Here is a 23,385-nt window from a genome sequence, read left to right on the forward strand (position 1 = left end):
TTTGCCCATTTGACCAAAGTAGACATGTGCTTGAAAGTACACTGTAGTGCTGATGTAGCCATACAATTGGTTTACATTCATAGATGTGTTTGTCATAGTCAGGAAAGGTTAAAGGGGCAATCTGCATATTCAAACAATAAGTCGCTCACCGCCCGTTTTGGTAAATGTGGGCCAAGCTGGGGCCAGTTACATTAGATGTTATTGTTGTCATCGTTTTCTTCACTGCATTGCAGACATTAGCAGGCAAAATACCATGTTCATAATAATCATCGTTGCCACTGTCTAATAACAGATGTAAAAATATAAACAAATCGATATTAAAAATTAGTTATGTAAAAATGATTTCATACTCCACATTTAGGGGGGCCACAAGGGGGTCCAAAATTGTTGTCACAGGGGCACTGCCCCCCCCCCCCCCCTTCCCCCAGATCCGCCACTGCGCACATTGGCTAACCTGGCCATCTGCATTGTTGCCCACCACCCGCCAATCCCTCTTCTACGCTACTGCTATTCTCTCTTCATCAAATATGCATAGTCACTTTAACCATATGTACATACTACCTCAATCAGCCTGACTAGCCGGTGTCTGTATATAGCCTAGCTACTGTTTTTCACTGTCTTTTTACTGTTGTTTTTATATCTTTACTCACCTATTGTTCACCTAATACCTTTTTTGCACTGTTGGTTAGAGCCTGTAAATAAGCATTTCTACACCTGTTGTATTCGGTGCATGTGACAAATAAACTTTGATTTGATGAGGCAAGTTATATTCTCAAAGAAAAAATGGACGTAGCAATCACAGATTGACCCTTTCAATAAAACTTCTTTCACTTGTGTGACCTCCCCCTGGTCACTGTCTGTCTGCTGTCAGGCCCCTCGAACTGAAATTAACAGCTTGACTTTGGGGGGGTTACTTATCTGTGTCTTAAAGTTGAAATGTTTGTCAGGACCCCAAGACCAATAATATATTGAAAAGAATAATAATAATCTTCAAACAGTCTCACCATGGTGTGACAAAACATTTTTTTTATCGTCATTCATTGCAGTACAATAATTTACAGAAGGATAAGTAGAACACGTCCAGTACTATACAGAGCCTACATAAATTCAACAGAATCCAGACTGAGGAGAAAGTGATCACTACAGAAAAAGACTGATGGATGGATGAATGGGCATACATTTGTCTCGAGCAGGTCCCCCCCTGGAGTCAGTCAATGACTAAGGCAATCTTGGAAAAGCAAAGCCTGAACAGTTTCAGCTATTATTAATACATGCATTGCAGATTATGAGACCAGATAAGAGCAACAGTAGCACCACTCTAAGCATTCACACTTCTGTTCAAGGTAAACACATTTATCTACACAATATTCTACCGATAACTCTTCTCCCAGAAATGTTTCCCTCGAGACTAGCTGATAAAAGGCTGGACATTTTAAGAAAAATGAGCAGATTATACAGGACTGCAATTGTAACGGGGCCACAGCTTTACAGATAGCATAAGAAACGAATGTAATATTGTTAACAGATGCAGACACTGAAGAACATATATTGTTCAAGATTGATTAAGAAAAGTAATTTTTTTCTCCTCCCTAAAAACACAGGCAACTTCTTAAAGCCATCCATAATTTACTAAATCCACTTAGACCAAAATCCCGTATTCTCTTGCTTTCTTTAAAAGGCATTGGGGATCTGTTAATCTCTTGTGGACAGTCTACTGGGTTAACCGAGATTAGGGATCAGTGGACATAAAGGCTAAATAGCACATTTATTAACGCAGAATTCAGCTTCAACCTACTGTACATAAGTATTATAACGCTTTCTTGTGTTGTGTACTGCAGTTGTTATCTTAATTTGACCAGGAGTAAAATAATCCTGCAGCAGGATTTCATTCAGCAAATTTTTTTTTTTCAAATGGGAAATGAGTTTTGATAGGTTATAGTTTAGGTGTAGCCTACGGCTACATTTCGAATACACTTGTATGTCGTAGTGGAGACCAATATCCATCTTGTGTTATTAAGCTATTGAAAATTACGGTTGTTGATGTACATTAGAATACATGTACTACTGCGCCATTCAATCTGGTGCTTTGGCATTTGAGCGAACGAGAGAAAAAGATAACTGCGGGTTTTCAGTGAATCTTTGTAAATCACAAGTCTCATTTGAATTTCCTGCAGTGCAGGAAGATTCTCAGCGACAACAGAATGATCAAATTAAGATACAATATCTGTATCGTTCAATAAAACAGCAACTGATTGCTCCCAAATAATTGTATTATGTGCTTTATTTCTTCTGAACTATTTATGAAAACCCTCCATTTATATTCTTGTTCTAAAATGTCTCAATTGGAGTGGAGTATATTCACTATATTAAGTACACATTCTATGTGTTTAGCTGCAATTCCTTTTCTAGAATGTATTTCAACATTTCTGCTGTGGCCCCTCTTCACATTCACAATCTTGTTTTCAGAATAAAGGAAAATAAAAGTATATCATTCTGTTGACATCAACACAATAGCCTGAATTGTCGACTGTCTGGAGGAGTTTTTCATCTTATTCTGAAGTCGCTTTATGTTGCTGTGTAATGTGTTATGGGTTTTGTACATGGTAGGTTGCCATCACAGGCACTTTGCAAGTCTTTGGCTTACAGAACACTTTCACAGGGAAACCCCTTAAGAGTACTACAGACTAAAAGAGAGGCATCATCTCATTGCTCATTACTACTAATGCATGGAGAGTCATTCAGGCTAGTAAACGACTGGTAGAATGCACTGCGAGTTTGTTTGAAGACCATTATACACCATTAAAACTTAAACAGAAACAGAGGTCTGTGCAACGCCAATGCTGTTCATAGAACTAAGCAAACATAAATAAGTGTTAGCATGTTTAGCATTACCAGTGCATGTTGGACGGTTCTCATCTTTGTCATCAAAGTTACTCTCACTAGACATTTCTACAGTAGGTATTTCTGGGGCTTATAAAACTAGGGAGTCATTTTCTAAAAAAATCTTATTTTTTAAGATTATTTTCTAAAAAACAATTAACATTTCTGGAGTTATAAACTATTAATTAAAGTATTGTAAATTAACATGAAAACATAGCTGTTTTATTTGTTTATATCGAATTAACTATGTCCATCCATCATTGGAAATATCTCTACTGGCAGTACAGTAACAGTAGTGACATTATGGAGGAACAAAGTCATGAAGACATTTTAAGGCATACATCCCTTTTAGGCAGGGGTAATTATCAATCTTCCACTGAATTGTGGGATAGCTGAACATACAGTGCATTTGGGGAGTATTCAGACCCCTTGATTTCCCCCCACATTTTTTAAACGTTACAGCCTTATTATAAAATGTATTATAGTTTTTCCCCCTCAACCTACACACAATAATGAGTAAAAATAGGTTTTTAGAATCTTTTGCAAATGTATAAAAAAAAAAAACTGAAATATAACATTTACATAAGTATTCAGACCCTTTACTAAGTACTTTGCTGAAGCACCTTTGGCAGCGATTACAGCCTAGAGTATTTTGGGTATGACACTACAAGCTTGGCACACCTGTATTTGGGGAGTTTCTCCCATTCTTCCCTGCTAATTCTCTCAAGCTCTGTCAGATTGGGTGGGGAGCGTCGCTGCACAGCTACTTTCAGGTCTCTCCAGAGATGTTCGATTGGGTTCAAGTCCGGGCTATGGCTGGGCCACTCAAGGACATTCAGAGACTTGACCGAAGCCACTCCTGCGTTGTCTTGGCTATGTGCTTAAGGTTGTTGTCCTGTTAGAAGGTGAACCTTAACCCCAGTCTGAGGTCCTGAGCGCTCTGGAGCAGGTTTTCATCAAGGATCTCTCTGTACTTTGCTCCGTTCATCCTTACCTCGATCCTGAAGGTTCTCCAGAGGAACTCTGGAGCTCTGTCAAAGTGACCATTGGGTTCTTGGTCACTTCCCTGACCAAGGCCCTTCTCCCCCGATTGAACAGTTTGGCCGGGTAGCCAGTTTTAGGAAGAGTCTTGGTGGTACCAAACTTCTTCCATTTAAGAATGATGGAGGCCACTGTGTTCTTGGGGACCTTCAATGCTGCAGAATTTATTTTGGTATCCTTCCCCAGATCTGACACAATCCTGTCTCGAAGCTCTACAGACAATTCCTTCGACCTCATGGTTTGGTTTTTGCTCTGACATGCACTGTCAACTGTGGGATCTTATATAAACAGGTATGTGCCTTTACAAATCATGTCCAAACAATTGAATTTACCACAGGTGGACTCTAATCAAGTTGTAGAAAAATCTCAAGGATGATCAATGGAAACAGGATGCACCTGAGCTCCATTTTGAGTCTCATCTCAAAGGGTCTGAATACTTATGTAAATAAGGTATCTGTTTTTTATTTTTAATACAAATAAATATTTTTAATGCTAATATTTATTTAAACCTGTTTTCACTTTGTCATTATGGGGTATTGTGTGTAGGTTGTAGTTTAAATCAATTTTAGAATAAGGCTGTAACGTTAAAAAAAACTTTCCGAATGCACTGTAGCCATGATGTCTATGGGTCTTCCAACGAGAGATGCTTCCTGTCCCTCTCAATCCTGGCCTATCCTAGCCCTCTATGGGATGATCCCACCAATCATCAGCCCCAGTCCCAATCCCTCAAACCATCACTGGACCTGACTCCTCTGATCCTGGCTGAGGGATCCTGCCTTCTGGCCCCTTTCTCTTTCTGTTCGAGTGGTCAATGCATGAGGCCCCTCTCTGAGACAGTTTTCATAACGGACACTTCTCACTGTGTGGTTCCAGAGGCTTTGCCCTTGTGTCTGGTGAGCGCATCCTCAAGGTAACCTGCCAGCTTCTCACAGTCCTCCTGCATGGGGTTACACAGGGTTAGCGGTCAGATCATTACAGGATATCGATTATAATGATTAAGGCCATTTGCAATAACATTACTCAAAAATAATACCTACCTCACTTATGAAAGCATAGTGAACAAGTTCATTGGCAAGGTCTTTGGAGCTGTCATCTGAAAGATGAATTCAAAATGGTTGAGCTTCATACAACAGTATGCAATAAACACTATTGGTGTGCATGGCCAAAGAGCTCTATTTTCATGTCATCCAACAAATGTAGTTGGATGAAGTTTATTAAATGGTATTGGCAACGGTGCTCTGGTCAGATGACATGAAAATTGAGCTATTTGTTCAAGGACCCCAGTGGTGGGTTTGGTGTCCAAAATAAGGATGCCTATTCAGAAAATAACCCCATACCTACTGTTAAAATATGGTGGTGGATATTTGATGTTATGGGGCTATTTTGCTTCCACTGGTCCTGGGGCCCTGTGGTCAATGGCATAATGCCGTTAAGGTCAATGGCATTATGAAGTTTACCCATTACCAGGACAATGTAGCCCAAAACCCGATTGCCTCAAATGGATCTTCCAGCAAGACAATAACCCCAAGCACACATCAAAATCCACAAAGAAGTGGTTCATTGACCACAAAATCCACATTTTGTCAGTCTCCAGACTGGAACCCCATTGAAAATCTGTGGTTTGAATTGAAGAGGGCAGTCCATAAGCACAAATTAATTATATCAAGGGTCTGCAAAGATTCTGTATGGAGGATTGGTTTAAGATCCCACCCAATGTGTTCTCCAATCTCATAAAACATTTGAGGAAAAGGCTCAGTGCCGTTATCCTCGCATGGTGAGGTATTGAAAAAAGGGGTGTAAACAAAATCTCGTTCTCTGAGCAATTGTGTAATATAATTGTCACATTTTTTTGAGCGTACAATAGAGCTCAGTATTTGTATTTACTTTTTGCTCATCTTTATCAAGAGTGGCAATAAATTAACTGTATTAACAGATAAAGTGTCCATTAGAACTCACTTGGAAGGATGTCACAGCTGAGTTGTCGATGGAGCTTGTCATCCATCTTAAGAAACAGAGAGAGCTAAGGAGAGGAGAGAGGAATACATTTCATTAACCCAGAATATGCTTATCCCCCAAATGCAAATAGTTGTGGGGATCCAAGGACAGAAAAAATAAGTGTGGGGGGGGGTGTTTTGTCATGTCAGTTATGGTAACTGCAAAAGACCGCCGTGAGATGGACGCCATTACTTAAAAGAAGATTATAATCAAACTCACATGAGTTTTGGTCCCTTCTTCATTTGACTCCAAGTTACAGTGCATCTGAATCACCTGCAACACACCATCAGACCGACATTGCATTAGAGTGATAAGCGTACTTTAACTTGCAACACTGTCTCTCTCACACAGACATAAACAAATAGAATGAGATATAGACATACACACACAGACCTCACCTTTCTGCTCTCTGTCTCTTGGGGCTCAGGGGTGGGGGTCTTTACCGACTCCACCTGTTCATGGGACAGGGAGAGGGCACGGGGGACGGGGTGGGGCCGCGATAACGCAAAGTTCATGAGGGGGTATATCCCATTCCTGAGGAGGGGGATTCAGAATGAAGTCAGGAGCCACAGGTGTGTATATAATACCCTTTACAATGAACCTTCACAATGAACAAGGCAGTCCTCTCAGGTTTTGTCCTAAATTGCACCTTATTCTCTATATAGTGTTCTACTTTTGACCTGAGCCCAATGGGTGAGTGGAATTAGCCCTTACTTGACGTCCTCCAGGAACTTGTCCAGCTCCAAAGGGGACACATGGGAGTACTTGAGCTGCACACCAGGCCGGTCGCCATGTTTGATCTCCGCCATGAGACCGTTGGGATCAAAGGACTTGGTCTTCTCCTCCACACAGTTCTCTGGGAGCAGGTCTGGGTAGAGAAGGGAAAGGGAGCTTTACATGGATTCCACACCAGGGTGTCTATTAGCAAATGAAATAGAAAAATGTTTCCACTTCCATTGTAACAAAGATACATCCCACAAAATCTACATAATTTTTCAGCTGTCATGTGACAAACATGGAAACATTTTCTCTCTCCCACAGAAATGGCTAGCCTGGATACCACTCTGTTTGTGTCATCATGCCACTCCTTGTCATACCAAACAGACTGGTTCACCCGGCCCCAAAAAAGTGATTCCTCATGAAACCCAGACCAAAAAAAGACCATGATTTGATGGATTTTCACAACATTTAATCCAAAGAACGGTCCTGTGGAGGAAGGAATGTTGACATATATTTGACAATTGTATCTAAAACCATAATTGAGAAATTATTTGCAAATTTGCATATTTCTGACATTTTGGCCTTACCCAGGCCTTCTTTAAGACTCCATAATGTTTAATTTGTAAGTGCTACATAGCAGAATTTGGTGTCATATGAAGCTTTACCACTTTCGCTGTAATGTGAGTAGTATTTTGATTACGATAATTGTTTTCTTTCATTAATTTATGAATATTGAAAAAAAAAACATTTTTGATCATCATTTTTCACTATATTGTTGAATATAATATACTCTACAGACATATCAAATCAAATTTTATTTGTCACATGTGCCGAATACAACAGGTGTAAACCTTACAGTGAAATGCTTGCTTAAAGACCTTAACCAACAATGTAGTTTTAAGAAAAAAAAGTGTTAAAGTATTTACTAAAATAAACTTAAGTAAAACATTTATAAAATAAAAAATATACAAATAATTAAGGAGCAACAATAAAATAACAGTAGCGAGGCTATATACAGGGGGTACCGGTACAGAGTCAATGTGCGGGGGCAGGTTAGTCGAGGTAATTGAGGTAATGTGTACATGTAGGTAGAGGTAAAGTGATTATGCATGGATAATAAAGTTTTAGAGTGGGATCTCTGCTACTTTTACAGTTATGATCCAACTTGTAAGTATTACCAACAGAGTGAATATGAAAATGGATTCAAAATGGTCGCCCCCTACTGGCGATTTGCAGGATGTGCAATGATACAAGTAAAAGGAGGGTTGTGATTGGTTACATTACCTATGCCAATTTCATGTATAAAATGGGTCATAATTTTAAACTAGCAGAGGTCCCACCCTGGAACTTTGATATGCCCGTAGAGCATATTATGTTCAACATTATAGTTAACAATGATTAAATAAAAACATTTGTTTTTTTCAATATTCATATTTTTCGATATTTGTAAATTAATGTAGGAAAATGATTGAAATCAAAATACTACTCATATTATCAAACAAGCAGTAAAGCTTCATCTGACACCAATTTTGGTTTGTAGCACTTACAAATGAAACATTACGCCGTCTCAAAGGAGGCCTGTGTAAGCCCAAAATGTAATAAATATGCCAAATTTGACAGTCCCCGATCGAGCAGGCGGTTCTAATTATAGAACTTTCATAGCTGTGTGATATAGATTGGGACCTACACACTTCCTTAAACCTAAAAAAGAAAATAAGTAATTTTGGGTGGAAGTCAAACTTTCTTTGTCGGAGACATATGAATACAACCAAGAAAAAGCGCCCAATTATGCTTTTCGATACAAATATCAAATCCTTCCTCCAATTCTATGGATGAAATGTCATGAACATCCCCAAAATCATGGTATTTCTTTGTCTGGGTTTCGTGTGGAATCACTCAAATGGCAATTCCACATATTGCATGCGGTGTGCTTTGGGGCTCCAGAGGTGAGGACTGAGGAAACACTCACACTGGTTGCTGATGAGGCAGTGGGCAGCCAGAAGCTTGAGGGAGTGGACCTCAAACAGCACACGGTGGAATAGCAGGTCGTGAGCTGTGGGCCGCTGCTTGGCTTCATGACGTACACATGACTGGGTGAACTCCTATAAGAGGGAGTGGAGCCAAGTTAAAGCTATGTCGTGGTTAGGGTTTGATAAATGTAAAGTATGTCAAAACTCTGTCTGGTTTCCTGGTCAGGTCACGTAGTCAAGTAAGGCAGGTAGCCTAGTGGTTAGAGAATTGGGCCAGTAACCGAAAGGTTGCTGGATCGAATCCCTGAGTTGACAAGGTAAAAATCTGCCGTTCTGCCCCTGAACAAGGCAGTGTTCCCCGGTAGGCTGTCATTGTAAAATAAGAATTTGTTCTTAACTAACTTGCCTAGTTAAATAAGTTTGTTTTAAACAGAGAAAGATGAATGTGGTCATGTGTTTTTGTGCATTTGCCCACTGTTGCTAGGCTATATTTGGGCCATGAAAGGAAACATGAGTGAAACTCACTCTCATGAGGGGATCCTCCAAAGACTGGCCTGCGTTGGTGATGGCCTCCTTGGACACAACAGCATCCCCATTAGCCTGGATTTCCAGGACAGCCATCTATAAATAAAGGAGATTATGTTAAGAATGGACATCGGAAGCGGTGCATGGGTAAAATCTCCAGGGAAGCCAAGGCAGGTTGTAATGTGGCTTTTTCCCCCCTATGTGTTGTGATACAGTTGAAGTCGGAAGTTTACATACACCTTAGCCAATTACATTTAAACTCAGTTTTTCACAATTCTTGACATTTAATCATAGTAAAAATTCCCTGTTTTAGGTCAGTTAGGATTACCACTTTATTTTAAGAATGTGAAATGTCAGAATAATAGTAGAGAGAATGATTTCGTTCAGCTTTTATTTCTTTCATCATATTCCCAGTTGGTCAGAAGTTTACATATCAAATACTAATTGAGTGTAGCATTGCCTTTAAATTGTTGAACTTGGGTCAAACGGTTTGGGTAGCCGACCACAAGCTTCCCACAATAAGTTAAGTGAATTTTGGCCCTTTCCTCCAGACAGAGCTGGTGTAACGGAGCCAGGTTCATAGGCCTCCTTGCTCGCACACACTTTTTCAGTTCTGCCCTAACATTTTCTATAAGATTGAGGTCAGGTCTTTGTGATGGCCAACCAACACCTTGAGTACGTTGTCCTTAAGCCATTTTGCCACAACTTTGGAAGTATGCATGGGGTCATTGTCCACTTGGAAGACCCATTTGCGACCAAGCTTTAACTTGATCTGCTTCAATATATCCACATAATTTTACTTTCTCATGATGCCATCTATTTTGTGAAGTGCACCAGTCTCTCCTGCAGCAAAGCACCCCCACAACATGATGCTGCCACCCCTGCTGCCACCCCATCGCGGTTGGGATGGTGTTCTTCGGCTTTCAAGCATTTTCCCTCCAAACATAACGATGGTCATCATTGTTTGTACAGGTCTTGGCTGATTTCTTTTGATTTTCCCATGATGTCAAGTAAAAAGGCAATGAGTTTGAAGGTAGGCCTTGAAATACATCCACAGGTACACCTCCAATTGACTCAAATTATGTCAATTAGCCTATCAGAAGCTTCTAAAGCCATGACATCATTTTCTGTAATTTTCCAAGCTGTTCAAAGGCACAGTCAACTTAGTGTATGTATACTTCTGACCCACTGGAATTGTGATACAACTGTAAACAATTGTTGGAAAAATGACTTGTGTCATGCACAAAGTAGATGTCCTAACCGACATGCCAAAACTATAGTGTGTTAATAAGAAATTTGTGGAGTGGTTGAAAAACTAGTTTTAATGACTCCACCATAAGTGTGGATTGCGTTGTTTGCTCTATAACCTGATAGTTCATATGTCTTGACACTGTGATATATAGGTCTAAGGCCGAGACAATAAGAAGACACAATGGCAGAATAAATTCAACCACACCTTTGTTTCATTACAAAACCAAAGAGCAACATCTGTCCGGTGAATGCGTAAAAATATATTGCATGTAACAAACCGTTATATGACATACAGCATGGTCAAGCAAGTTAAATCTTCCAACATTTTCGGACTACTAAACAAACATTGCTTTATAACCAAGGCGAGTTACCAAGTTGCAAAGAAAACAGGCGCTGCTCCCACTATTCCAGCACCATTTCAACATCATCTAATCACCTATGCTTAGTCTAATACAGTGACAACTAAAAGATACCAAAAACAATTTAGTCCAATCAACATAAGCTACATGATGTGGCTATCCATGGTTATGATTTATGTGTGTGTGAGACTCTACTTGCAGAGAAATGCCAATACCATCCTCCTCTTTCATGTTGCCTCAACAGTCTATGACTCTGTGATACAAGCATTTAGTTTTTGTTGTCCTAGGCCACCTGGCTAAAATGCTTGCTCGCTAGCCTAACTTCCCTTTCATGCGCAATGATGCACCAGGCCAGCTAGTTAGCATTAGCCTAACATTTCTACATCTAGCTACATGTTGAACTTACATCCTCTCAGGCCAGGGGCACAATGTATGAATTCATGGTTTGATCAGAATCACCGTTATAATCATTGGCCAGTATGGAGAACTAAGTAATACCACCAAGTCCAAATCCCTATCTCCATCCATGACTAATTTAGGAAAGGGACAATTTTAGCTAGCAAGCTACAGGAGGATAACGACAACTTCTAATGTGATGTGATTGGTCTGAAGCAAAATCCAAACTGGCTTCCCTTGGCATTCATGAATACACACCACTGAGGGACATGAGCGTATATGTATGGTCTGTGTGTTGTGTTCTGTTATACACAGTGTCTGAAATATTAGGCAGAGAGAGGACATGTGTGCACTGTGCTTATGAACACAACTTGAAGACAATGCAACACATCTATATTATAATACACTAAGCAGGGTCTACTCCTACAATTTTGCACAGATGTTCTTAAAAGAAGCGCATCATCCTGTTACATGGTACTGGCGACTTAATATTCCGCAATGTTTTGTATTATTTACCCAAAATGCTCATTGACTTGACATTCCATTAAATAAAGCCCCGGGTGACTATTTATATCAAGCTTTATTGGGTTTGACAAAGATTTAAAAAATAAAAATGGCGTTATGGCAATGCCATTATGACGCCATTTTGCTCCCAAGGCAAAGACTGTAAAAGAATGGGTCCAGCCGCTCAGTGTGTATAACAATAATCATGCAACAGTAGGCTATTAAACTAACCTATTCTAAATTGATCAGAGATCATGACATTTACCCGAAATAATTTGGCTACATTTAGCCTACATACACTACCGTTCAAATGTTGTGTCACATAGAAATGGCCTTGTTTTTGAAAGAAAAGCACATTTTTTGTCCATTAAAATAATATTCATATTGATCAGAAATACAGTGTAGACATTGAGTTGCAAAGAAAAAGCCATATCTCAGACTGGCCAATAAAAATAAAAGATTAAGATGGGCAAAAGAACACAGACACTGGACAGAGGAACTCTGCCTAGAAGGCCAGCATCCCGGAGTCGCCTCTTCACTGTTGACGTTGAGACTGGTGTTTTGCGGGTACTATTTAATGAAGCTGCCAGTTGAGAACTTGTGAGGCGTCCGTTTCTCAAACTAGACACTCTAATGTACTTGTCCTCTTGCTCAGTTGAGTGGGAGGCCCCAGGTGCACCTCTTTCTATTCTAGTTAGAGTCATTTCGCGCTGTTCTGTGAAGGGAGTAGCACACAGCATTGTAAGAGATCTTCAGTTTCTTAGTAATTTCTCGCATGGAATAGCCTTCATTTCTCAGAACAAGAATAGACTGACGAGTTTCAGAAGAAAGTTCTTTGTTTCTGGCCATTTTGAGCCTGTAATCGAACCCACAAATGCTGATGCTCCAGATACTCAACTAGTCTAAAGGCCAGTTTTATTGCTTCTTTAAATCAGAACAACCGTTTTCAGCTGTGCTAACAATTACAAAAGGGTTTTCTAATGATCAATTAGCCTTTTAAAATTATAAACTTGGATTAGCTAACACAACGTGCCATTAGAACACAGGATGCTGATAATGGACCTCTGTACGCCTATGAGGATATTCCAGCCGTTTCCAGTTACCATAGTCATTTACAATATTAACAATGTCTACACTGTATTTCTGATCAATTTGATGTGATTTTAATGGACAGAATATGCTTTGAATGGCTTCTGTTAATTTTCATAACCATTGTCATTAATTATATAATACTAATATTTATAATATCTCTTTTTTAAAAGATTTTCCATTCACCCTTGAAAGGATTCTGTTTCCACTGCGTCGGTCATACTCAATGACAATTAATAATTGCGTAAGGACAAAAATTTGACCAAGTCTGCATATACCTTCCTGCCCCAGTCTTCTCTCATGTGGCATTTTCCAGAGCTCGAACATTCAAATACTTATTTGTCATTCAAACAAACCTCAACCCAAGGTAAATTCCAAAGGAAATACATTACCCGAAATATTGTTTTGAAACATGCGCTGTAAAGCAGGTCTGTTGCAAGATTTGTGTTATGTTTGTGTGCCTGTTCATGGCAGGCACTTGTGTATCAGAAGCCACTAATGTAGTGGAATTCACAATGCTATAGGCCCTGTTACCTTACCACTGTAATGTACCCGTTTTCCTGTGTAAGCCTACATATGAAAAACATTAAGAGAGCTATAAAAAAAAAAATGAAGCGCAAACTCTCCATTTCCTGATGGTAATCTTTTCTGTGGCAATGATTGTCAACAGGCCTACACATTTCAATAACTTAACAATACAATTGTTTTATAGACACAAAGCTCAGATTTGCTAGCAGTGCTTCACTGTCCTAAAATACTAAATTCATTGATCAGAATTAAATAATCTTCTTATCGTCCGTAAGGACGGAGAGTTAGGTTTATAATACATGTATCAACTATTGCAGCTGGGTGCTCACCTCTAGAGCACAAATCCCGAAGGAGAAGATGTCAATGGCATAGTCATCCTCAGCCGCTAGACACAGAGAGAGAGAACATTTATTCTAAAATGACATGTATGATATTAACTGCCTAGTCACAGCGTCGTGGGAAACTCCGGAGTGAAACTGGCAACTAATAAAAGCATGAAGACCAGACATACAGTGCATATACTGTATCAGAATCGAGGAAGGCTCAGTAAAACACTCACAGCCGTATTCAGGAGAGAAGAAGTGCAGGTTCCTCTGCTCGTCTCGGTGTGCACGGACTTTACCATGAACACCGGCCTCCGGAAACACTGAGAGGACAAGACAGACAGCTAGAAAAATCAAATCCAGACCACACAGAATATTGTGACGTTCAGAGAATTAGATGTGCGGCACACTTATATGGTTCTTACCATTAACAAACAACCGGTGCCATACTGTGGATAGGAAAGAGCAGAGTATCCAGTATTAACTTCAGATGCATAGATAGAAGAACAATGATAATACATATTTGGGCAATTGTAGTACACACAATGCACAGTATAGGGGTTTGCTAGCATGCAATGCTAACTGTTACTGCTACCATTTATTCAGATGAAGCTCTCAAGTCACAATTGAACTGTTCCTAATGCATGTTACCACAGGGTTAGGTTCAGGTTATAGCTAGGTTAGGGTTAGGATTAGGTAGAAAGCCTGCGGTGTAAGACCTGAGCCAATCTTGATGAGGCCGTTGTGTTGGATGAAGATGGTGTCACAGGTCAGGTTGCCATGGATGATGGGCGGCTCACAGGAGTGCAGGTAACTGGGGGTAAATAAGATGGCAATTGAAGATCCATTCACTTGACTGAACACTTTGGCCCTGGAGAGCTGCTGGAACATGATCTGTAAAATCTGGTATGTTAGTGCTGGACTGGAACAAGAGTTAAAGACCCCAGTTCTGGATTAATAGTTCAGACTGCCATTGGATATAAATCGTGGGGATGAGAGAAAGAGAAAGTTATTGGTCTTACCTGAGGGCAGAGAGAATTTGGGTACACCATCTCTTCCAAGCCTGGAATGACAGAGTGAACAGCAGACACTTAAAAAGTACAATATGGTTTAAGTATGCGGGAACAGTAAACTTACAGTTATGACTGCAACTACTGTTTCCTGAAGGAGGGAAACGAGGTACAACACAGCTATGGGGAGTTGGCTCGCTAGCACCCTCTACTGAATAACATTAGAATCGCGCCTGACAAGATTCATCCTTTCAATTCAGTACCCCACTTCACTGAACTAGGCAGCATGGGGCCGAACAGGTGTGTGTCCCTGTTTCCCTCCTTCGGGGAACAGTAGTTATAGTCATAATGGAACATTCCATTTCAGTCGGTCAACTCGGTACAACACAGCTATGGGGATATGAAATCACGCCCCAAGTGGACACCCAAATGAAATGGCCTACCCAGAATTCCAACCCGACAGGAAAACCTGTGGTACTTGGGTATTGTGCAATCTGCCTATCTGCCTAATGACCATCTCATGCCCCAGTTGAAAGCACGATATGGGCTACACTGGGGGCAGTGACATCCAAGCGATAGAACTTCACAAAAGTGCGTGGTGATGCCCAACTCACCACCAACCCTTTAAACAACACCCCAGATGCCAACAGACTCCTGTTGTAGGTAATGATTGCCTTTTGCTGTCATATGACAGAGCAATAGCCTCCACAATCCATTGGGAGAGACGCTGCTTAGAAAGCCCTCTACCACAAGCCGGATTACCAAAACAGACAGTTGGTCGCACAAATTGACACCCCTGGCCCGCTCAATATACCTGCGTAATGCCATTACCGGCCATAGGGCATGTAACATTCGTTGCTCCTCAGAAGCAAACAGAGGAGGCAGATATGGGAAAAGTTCAAAAAGCTAGAGACCTGTAGTACATAGTCATGACCTTAGGGGTGAAGGCTGCATAAGGATGCAAGCAGGTTCGATCCAGGGCAGCCTGAGCATGCACCCAGCCGAGACATACAAGACAACTCTTGTGAGTATCATTCAAAGACATGGTGAAACCGCATGACTGTGGGCAAGGTTGTGACCGGCTTAACAGACTATGTCAACTCGTTCGTGCCAGTCATTTTACTTACAACCAGGGTTGGGGAGTTACATGTAATCTGATTCCCAACAAAACTGAATCTGTTACGTTACTAATGATCAGATTACAGATACGGTTGAAAAATGAAATGATTATATCTTCAGAAAGGATGGTTGGGAGAAAAAAATACACTGACACCTGTTTTCTCAATGATATTCAATTCAGCATTGAAAATAGGCGCAAGTTTAAGTTTGTTACACCTGAGCGAGTTTAACCACAAGTCAGAGACCACTATGATGATGACACCAAATGCGTTTGATGGATCCTTTTTTGTCTTCTTCTAATGCCTTTTAAGAGGAAAGTAATCCAAAAGCAATGGAAACTAATCAGATTACGTTACTGCTTTTGGGTAATCCAAAAATGACGTTACTGATTCAAATTTTGGAAAGGTAACTAGCAAATGTAATGGACTACATTTAAAAAGTAACCTAACCAACCCTGATTACAACAAGTTAGCGAGGCTAAACAGGCAGAATAATAAACAACAAATTGAAAGGAAACTTCACAAAACTAGTTCCCAAACTTCAACAAACAATGTCCAGAAGGACGAGCGAGCCTGATAAATGTCACATTCCAATGTTTGTTTAAGAATTGCCTGTATTGTTCTGCTCAGCTCAAGGTGAAGAGCAGAAGAATTGAAGGAGTGAATCACGTTCATTGGCCTTGCCAAGCTTGATTCTAATGTTCTTCAGTAGACGGCGCTAGTGCACAAACTCCCCCATTGCTGTGTTGTAAGGCAGAGTGGGCTAAGTTTAGCCATTTTTTACATTCAGCATCTCTCCATCAAGGGAAATATAGTGTTCTTTATAACAAAGATATTTACATATATTTCAGGATGTTGTGTATCACTGGAAATAATCAGAATTCATGTAAACATTACAGTTTTAAAAACATAGCTTGTCCCCAAATTGGCACAAACTTACCCTGGGTATGGGGTAAGTTGAGCAGCAGGACAGGGTAAGTTAATATTACCACTACCTTTTTAAAAACCACATCTATTTTTATTTCCCAAACACAACTCAACACAACCACAATCGCTTTTTTGCCTTTAAATAATTGTAAGCATCTTTTAACACAGGCTTAACACCTAACAAACACTTAACATAGGCCAGGCCCTGTTGTTACCTCATATCCCAGCAACAATGCCTTGCATTACGCCTGGGAAGAAAACACTTCAATTTGCTCAACTTACCACATGGCCATTGGTTCAACTTATTCCAAGCATTTTGTCTATATTAGCCCACACAGCTACAAGGATGCACTTTCAATCTAGGTTTAGGATCTCATATTGAAGCTTATAGAGTCCCCAAGTGATGTATTGAACAATCTTTAAATGATCTACTTTGGTTTAGATAAAAGCATCACGAAACCTCTAATAGAATAAATACATTTGACTTGGTGAAAATCTATTTATTTGGACCTAACTTGCTTACCACTTTTTCCATACGGAGCTGACCGACAAATGGAACTACCAAAGTATAATCCTCTAATGTCTGATCAGGGATGTGCTCAGTAGGGCACAAGGTAGAAAAATGTTTTCAAACGTAGAATGTAAATCTGTGTTCTTATTGGACAGTTCAGGTAGTACCTCCCCGTTTCAAATGTTTTCTCCCTACTGAACACAACCCAACTCATGGTACTGTGGGAATCAACAAGTATGTCATTAACTGACTAGTGTCACAGATGTCAGAGGGTATTTCCCCTATGGGAGAGACACTGACCTTGACATTCATGGTCTTGTGGTTTTTCTTGGTTTTCTTGAGAAACTGCTTTAGGCTTCCTGAGGACATGTACTCTGTGATAAAGATGACCTGTCCAACAGATTAGCAGAAAGAGATACTATCAGTCTGCAGACCAAACCAAGAGATGAAGGGAGAGAAACATTTCCCGAGAGTGAGTGAGAATGATCTATTATGAAAAAATATATAAACGCAACATGGAACAATTTCAAAGATTTTACTGAGTTAGAAGGAAATCAGTCAATTTAAATAAATTCATTAGGCCCTAATCTATGGATTTTACATGACTGGGCAGGGGTGCAGCCATGGCTGGACTGGGAGGGCATAGGCTCACCCACTTGGGAGCCAGGCCCAGCCAATCAGAATTTGTTTTTCTCCACAAAAGGACTTTATTACAGACAGAAATGCTCCTCAGCATCCCTCTTTCCCTCCTCAGATGATCCTGCAGATGAAGAAGCCGGATGTGGAGGTCCTGGGCTGGCGTGGTCACACATGGTCTGCGGTTGTGAGGCCGGTTGGACGTACTACCAAGTTCACTAAAAACGACGTTGGATGCGGCTTATGGTAGAGAAATTAACATTAAATTCTCTGGCAACAGCTCTGGTGGATATTCCTGCAGTCAGCATGCCAATTGCACGCTCCGTCAAAACTGTGTTTTATGTCAAAACTTCACATTTTAGACTGGCCTTTTATTGTCCCCAGTGTAACAGTATAGCTTCCGTCCCTCTCCTTGCCCCTACCCGGGTTCGAACCAGGGACCCTCTGCACACATCGACAACAGCCACCCTCGAAACATTGTTATCCATTGCTCCACTAAACCTGCGGCCCTTGCAGAGCAAGGGAAACAACTACTTCAAGGTCTCAGAGCAAGTGACATCACCGATTGAAACGCTATTAGCGTGCACCCCGCTAACTAGCTAGCCATTTCACACCAGTTACACCAGCACAAGATGCACCTGTGTAATGATCATGCTGTTTAATCAGCTTCTTGATATGCCACACCGGTCAGGATTATCTTGGAAAATGAGAAATCCTCACTAACAGGGATGTAAACACATTTATGCACAACATTTGAGAGAAATAAGCTTTTTGTGAGTATGGAACATTTCTGGGATCTTTTATTTCAGCACATGAAACATGGGACCAACACTTTTATATGTTGCGTTTATGTTTTTGTTCAGTATAGATAGCAGACATACCCGAGCTTGACTCTCTCTCATGTCCAGCCAGTACTTATGGAACTTCACTATATTTGGGTGCTCAACCTGCATCAGGTTCTCAAACATCTCCTTTATCTTTTCCTGAAAAACAGATGGGGTGGGGAGAGGTTTGAGTACATACACTACCAGTCAAAGGTTTGGACACACCTACTCATTCAAGGTTTTTATTTATTTATTTTTCTACATTGTAGATTAATTGTGAAGACATCAAAACTATGAAATAACACATATGGAATCATGTATTAACCAAAAAAGTGTTGAACAAATCAAAATATATTTTATATTTGAGATTCTTCAAAGTAGCCAACCTTTGCCTTGATGACAGCTTTGCACACTCTTGGCATTACCTCAACCAGCTTCATGAGGTAGTCACCTGGACGGCATTTCAATGAACAGATGTGCCTTGTTAAAAGTAAATTTGTGGAATTTCTTTCCTTCTTAATGCGTTTGAGCCAATCAGTTGTGTTGTGACAAGGTAGGGTTGGTATACAGAAGATAGCCTTACTTAAGTCCATATTATGACAAGAACAGCTCAAATAAGCAAAGAGAAATGACAGTCCATCATTACTTTAAGACATGAAGGTCAGTCAATAAGGACAATTTCAAGAACTTTTAACAAGGCAGTCGCAAAAACAAACAAGCACTATGATGAATGATCACTATGATGATCTCATGAGGACCGACACAGGAAAAAAAGACCCAGAGTTACCTCTTCTTCAGACGATAAGTTCATTAGAGTTACCAGCCTCAGAAATTGGAACCCAAATAAATGCTTGATAGTTCAAGTAACAGACACATTTTAACATCAACTGTTCAGAAGAGACATCGTGAATCAGGCCTGCAAAGAAACCACTACTAAAGGAGACCAATAAGAAGAGACTTGCTTGGGCCAAGAAACACAAGAAATGGACATTAGACCAGTGGAAATCTGTCCTTTGGTCTGATGAGTCCAAATTTGAGATTTTTGATTCCAACCACTGTGTCTTTGTGATGCAGAGTAGGTGAATGGATGACCTCCACATGTGTGGTTCCCACCGTGAAGCATGGAGGAGGAGGTGTGATGGTGTTGGGGTCCTTTGCTGGTGACACTGTCCGTGATTTATTTAGAATTCAAGGCACACTTAACCAGCATGGCTACCACAGCATTCTGCAGCTATACGTCATCCCATCTGGTTTGCACAAAGTGGGACTGTCATTTGTTTTTCAACGGGAGAATGACCCAACACACCTCCAGGCTGTGTAAGGGCTATTTGACAAAGAAGGAGAGTGATGGAGTGCTGCATCAGATGACCTGGCCTCCACAATCCCCCAACCTCAACCCAATTGAGATGGTTTGGGATGAGTTGGACCACAGTCCGAAGGAAAAGAAGCCAACAAGTGCTCAGCATATGTGCGAACTCCTTCAAGACTGTTGGAAAAGCATTCCAGGTGAAGCTGGTTGAGAGAATGCCAAGAGAGTGCAAAGTTGTCATCAAGGCAAAGGGTGGCTACTTTGAAGAATCTCAAATGTAAAATATATTTTGATTGATTTAATACTACATGATTCCATATGTGTTATTTAATAGTTTTGATGTCTTCTCTATTATTCTACAATGTAGAAAATAGTTTTAAAAAATAAAGAAAAAACCCTTGAATAAAGTAGGTGTCCAAGCTTTTGACTGGTACTGTATGTACAGTAATAGATGGTTCGCCAAAATATGCACTTATAATTCATTGACTTCTACTTCCATTGGTGAGCTTTCTCTGTATAATGAAAGTACATAGAATGGAACCAGAGGAGGCTGGTGGGAGGAGCTATGGGAGGACGGGCTCATTGTAATGGCTGGAATGAAATAAATGGAACGGTATCAAACTCATCGAACTATGGAAACCATGTTTGACCCCGTTCCATTGATTCAGCCATTACAATGAGCCTGTCCTCCCATAGCCCCTCCCACCAGCCTCCTCTGAATGGAACATATATCCATTGACAATCGAAACCCTGTCTGCATCCCAATTGGCACCCTATGCCCCATATAGTGTCCTATGAACCCTTGTCAAAAGTAGTGCACTATATAGGGAATAGGGTGCACAGCTTCTGTCTTACGTACCTCCTGTGCCTTGAAGACCTTCCTGTCATTGAAGAGCACCTCATTCCACACCACCTCCACTCCCTCCTCTGTGTCCATGGCCAGTGAAGCACTCTCAACACCTGGGACATTACCTTGACTGATCTACAGGGGGAGACAAACACACATGAGCGATCTCACAAGCGCTGCATATGCAATAACTGAGGAGGAACAAGCATAAATATTGCATGTGTCTTGTTCCAGCCATAATTTACTACATGTAGCCATTATCGTGAATCATTTAGATGTTTCGAAGCCAGCCATGCTCTCTATGACTGCAAAACATCACAGGAGATTTAGAATGACCCTGCATGGGGAGGATTGCCAGCCGTTTTGCAAAGCTGTGCATCCCCATTTTAAATCCTGAATGGATACCGGTTTTCATTCATTAAATGGGCAGATATGGATCTTATGTAAACAAAAATTCTATAGCACTGATGTCCCATAACGTCTGACTGCAAAAAAAAACCTGCTGCCCCGACCATCTGTGTCATGATGACGCAAAAAGACAAGGGGAGCGAGGATCAGAGATACTTCCGGAGTGAAGAGATGAATTCATGAAAAGGCGAGACAAGGGGGTGGGGGGGGTGGGGGACTGAGAACAAAAGAGAGATTGGGAGAGAGGGGATGAGAGAGAAATTGGGAGTGGGGGTGAGCAAAAGGATGTGAGAAAGAAGGACAAAGCCAAATAGAGAGAGAAAGATTTGGGCGAGAGGGCCGACTGCCAGGGGCATGTGGTGCTATCAGACTGATGAGGACACTGAGTCAGGGAAAAGGCCAGACTGACTCCGAGCGGCAGCACTGTTTGTGTCTGTGTTCCAGAGCCTGGCAGAGCAGACAGAGACAGACAAGCCCTGGGCTCCCATTCCTTCCGCCTCAGATGAACAGTGAGTATGCATTAACACAGCACAGATGACTGCTCAGCCCAGAATACAGCCAGCAAGAGAATAGTCCGTCACACATTGCAGCTCAGAGCTAAGCACACGAGATAGCTTATCCCAATCCCCTTTCCCCTGATGTACAGATAACACAAAAGCGGCAAAAGTAAGGCCCACAGTGGTCGAACCTGTTCTTGACAGATACAGAAGGGCTGCCCTTCCTGTCTCTATAGTCAGAAAAATGTTGAACAGTACAAAGATCAGCTGTTACCGTGAAACCCTTAGAAAACCTGACAGGTTCAACGGCTACACATCTACTGCAGTATTCAATTGTACGATGCACCCAAACCCATTCCACTTGTTAATACCCGGAAGTCTCTTACTGATCCTGAGCAATAGGATGTGAGAGAGAAGGGCAGAGCCAAAGAGAGAGGGAAAGATTTGGGCGAGGGAGTCGACTGCCAGGGGCATGTGGTGCTACCAGACTTGAGGACACTGAGTCAGGGAAAAGGTCAGACTGACTCTGAACGGAGCAGCAGCAACACTGTTTGTGTCTGTGTTCCAAAGCAGCACTGATCTTTTACAGGATATGCCTCGTGTAAGATTTACATTAAACTTAATAGCATTTACAGAATCGGCATAAGCCATACTTGATCATCACCTCTTCTCAAGCCACCCTGTACAGGAGGAAAATAGTCCTGCTGCAGGAGGATTTGAATGGCTGAAGAAATATTTAGAATTGGCGCAAGTTGGCAGCTGAAAGTGATGTTTGCATACAATGTACCATACCTAGAAATAAGTTTTGTCCAAATCAGATTTTAGGTACTATATATTAATTGACTATTATAGGAATCCTATTAATTAAAATGACCAATTTGGGTGCAATCAATTAGCTTCATTTCTCAGAGATCACATTTTATTTCAATAAAATAATGTTGTGGGAATGCACATTTTCTGTTTCTAACAGAAACAATTTCAATTTTGTGCTTTTTGAGGTGGAATGCCCCAGTCTGTGCTCGTCAGCAAAACATGATAGGCTTGTATAATATAATGATCACAAAGGATAATGACAATATAGGCTAGGTCTAACAATATGCCATTTAGCAGTGGGACGATTTTAACATTAACACATGGGTGTGGCAAAATGCCAGATTCTTGAATAATAATGACCAAAACATTGTCGTTTGATTAAAGAGACAGGGTTGGCGCAAATGGTGAAATTAGTTGTTCAACAAGCTGTTAAATTAGCTGTCAATCAACTGATGGCCCAAATCTGCTCAGCCATGGAAACAAAAAGTAATCTATCGGTTTTCACACCTTTCATTATGTGCCAATGGATAGGCAAATGGGAGGCCTTCAGAATGTATTGGAATATAATAAAAATAACAAGGGGCCTATACCATCGATAGCACTAGATTATCGCCAGCTGATGTCTCGTTAATCCATCAATATGCTCTAAATTCAGGTGCACAGCTGATCTCAATAGTAACCATTATTGGTCACCTCATTACCAAATCTTATTTTATTGGTCACATACACATGGTTAGCAGATGTTATTGTGAGTGTAGTGAAATACTTCTAGATCTGATAGTGCAGCAGTATCTAACAGGTAATATCTAACAATTCCACAACAAAACCTAATACACACAATCTAGTAAAGGAATGGGATGAGAATATATGAATATAAAAATATATGGATGAGCAGTGACAGAGC

General features: G+C 40.7%; 1 protein-coding gene across 2 annotated transcripts in view; it reads right to left on the reverse strand.

Moving 5' to 3' along the window:
- Positions 1-1,004: 1,004 nt before the first annotated feature.
- The window catches only part of LOC109908813 (nuclear receptor-binding protein 2-like), a 75,502-nt gene continuing 53,121 nt past the window's right edge, over positions 1,005-23,385 (reverse strand). Inside the window, exons 2-17 of one of the 2 annotated variants that reach the window (XM_020507524.2) lie at positions 20,776-20,898; positions 18,665-18,766; positions 17,448-17,537; positions 14,604-14,644; positions 14,301-14,395; positions 14,007-14,030; positions 13,818-13,904; positions 13,588-13,643; positions 9,132-9,227; positions 8,606-8,738; positions 6,631-6,784; positions 6,315-6,450; positions 6,136-6,189; positions 5,878-5,941; positions 4,959-5,014; positions 1,005-4,858 (exon numbers count right to left, since the gene is read on the reverse strand). In XM_020507524.2, the coding sequence (XP_020363113.1) occupies positions 4,778-4,858; positions 4,959-5,014; positions 5,878-5,941; positions 6,136-6,189; positions 6,315-6,450; positions 6,631-6,784; positions 8,606-8,738; positions 9,132-9,227; positions 13,588-13,643; positions 13,818-13,904; positions 14,007-14,030; positions 14,301-14,395; positions 14,604-14,644; positions 17,448-17,537; positions 18,665-18,766; positions 20,776-20,898 (1,392 nt within the window). In that variant the 3' untranslated portion in view covers positions 1,005-4,777. Of the gene's footprint in view, positions 4,859-4,958; positions 5,015-5,877; positions 5,942-6,135; positions 6,190-6,314; positions 6,451-6,630; positions 6,785-8,605; positions 8,739-9,131; positions 9,228-13,587; positions 13,644-13,817; positions 13,926-14,006; positions 14,031-14,300; positions 14,396-14,603; positions 14,645-17,447; positions 17,538-18,664; positions 18,767-20,775; positions 20,899-23,385 lie in introns of both variants that reach the window. The other variant, XM_031796198.1, reaches the window with a different exon arrangement.

Source organism: Oncorhynchus kisutch, linkage group LG18 (genome assembly GCF_002021735.2).
Source record: "Oncorhynchus kisutch isolate 150728-3 linkage group LG18, Okis_V2, whole genome shotgun sequence".
In the NCBI taxonomy this organism is placed as follows: domain Eukaryota; kingdom Metazoa; phylum Chordata; class Actinopteri; order Salmoniformes; family Salmonidae; genus Oncorhynchus; species Oncorhynchus kisutch.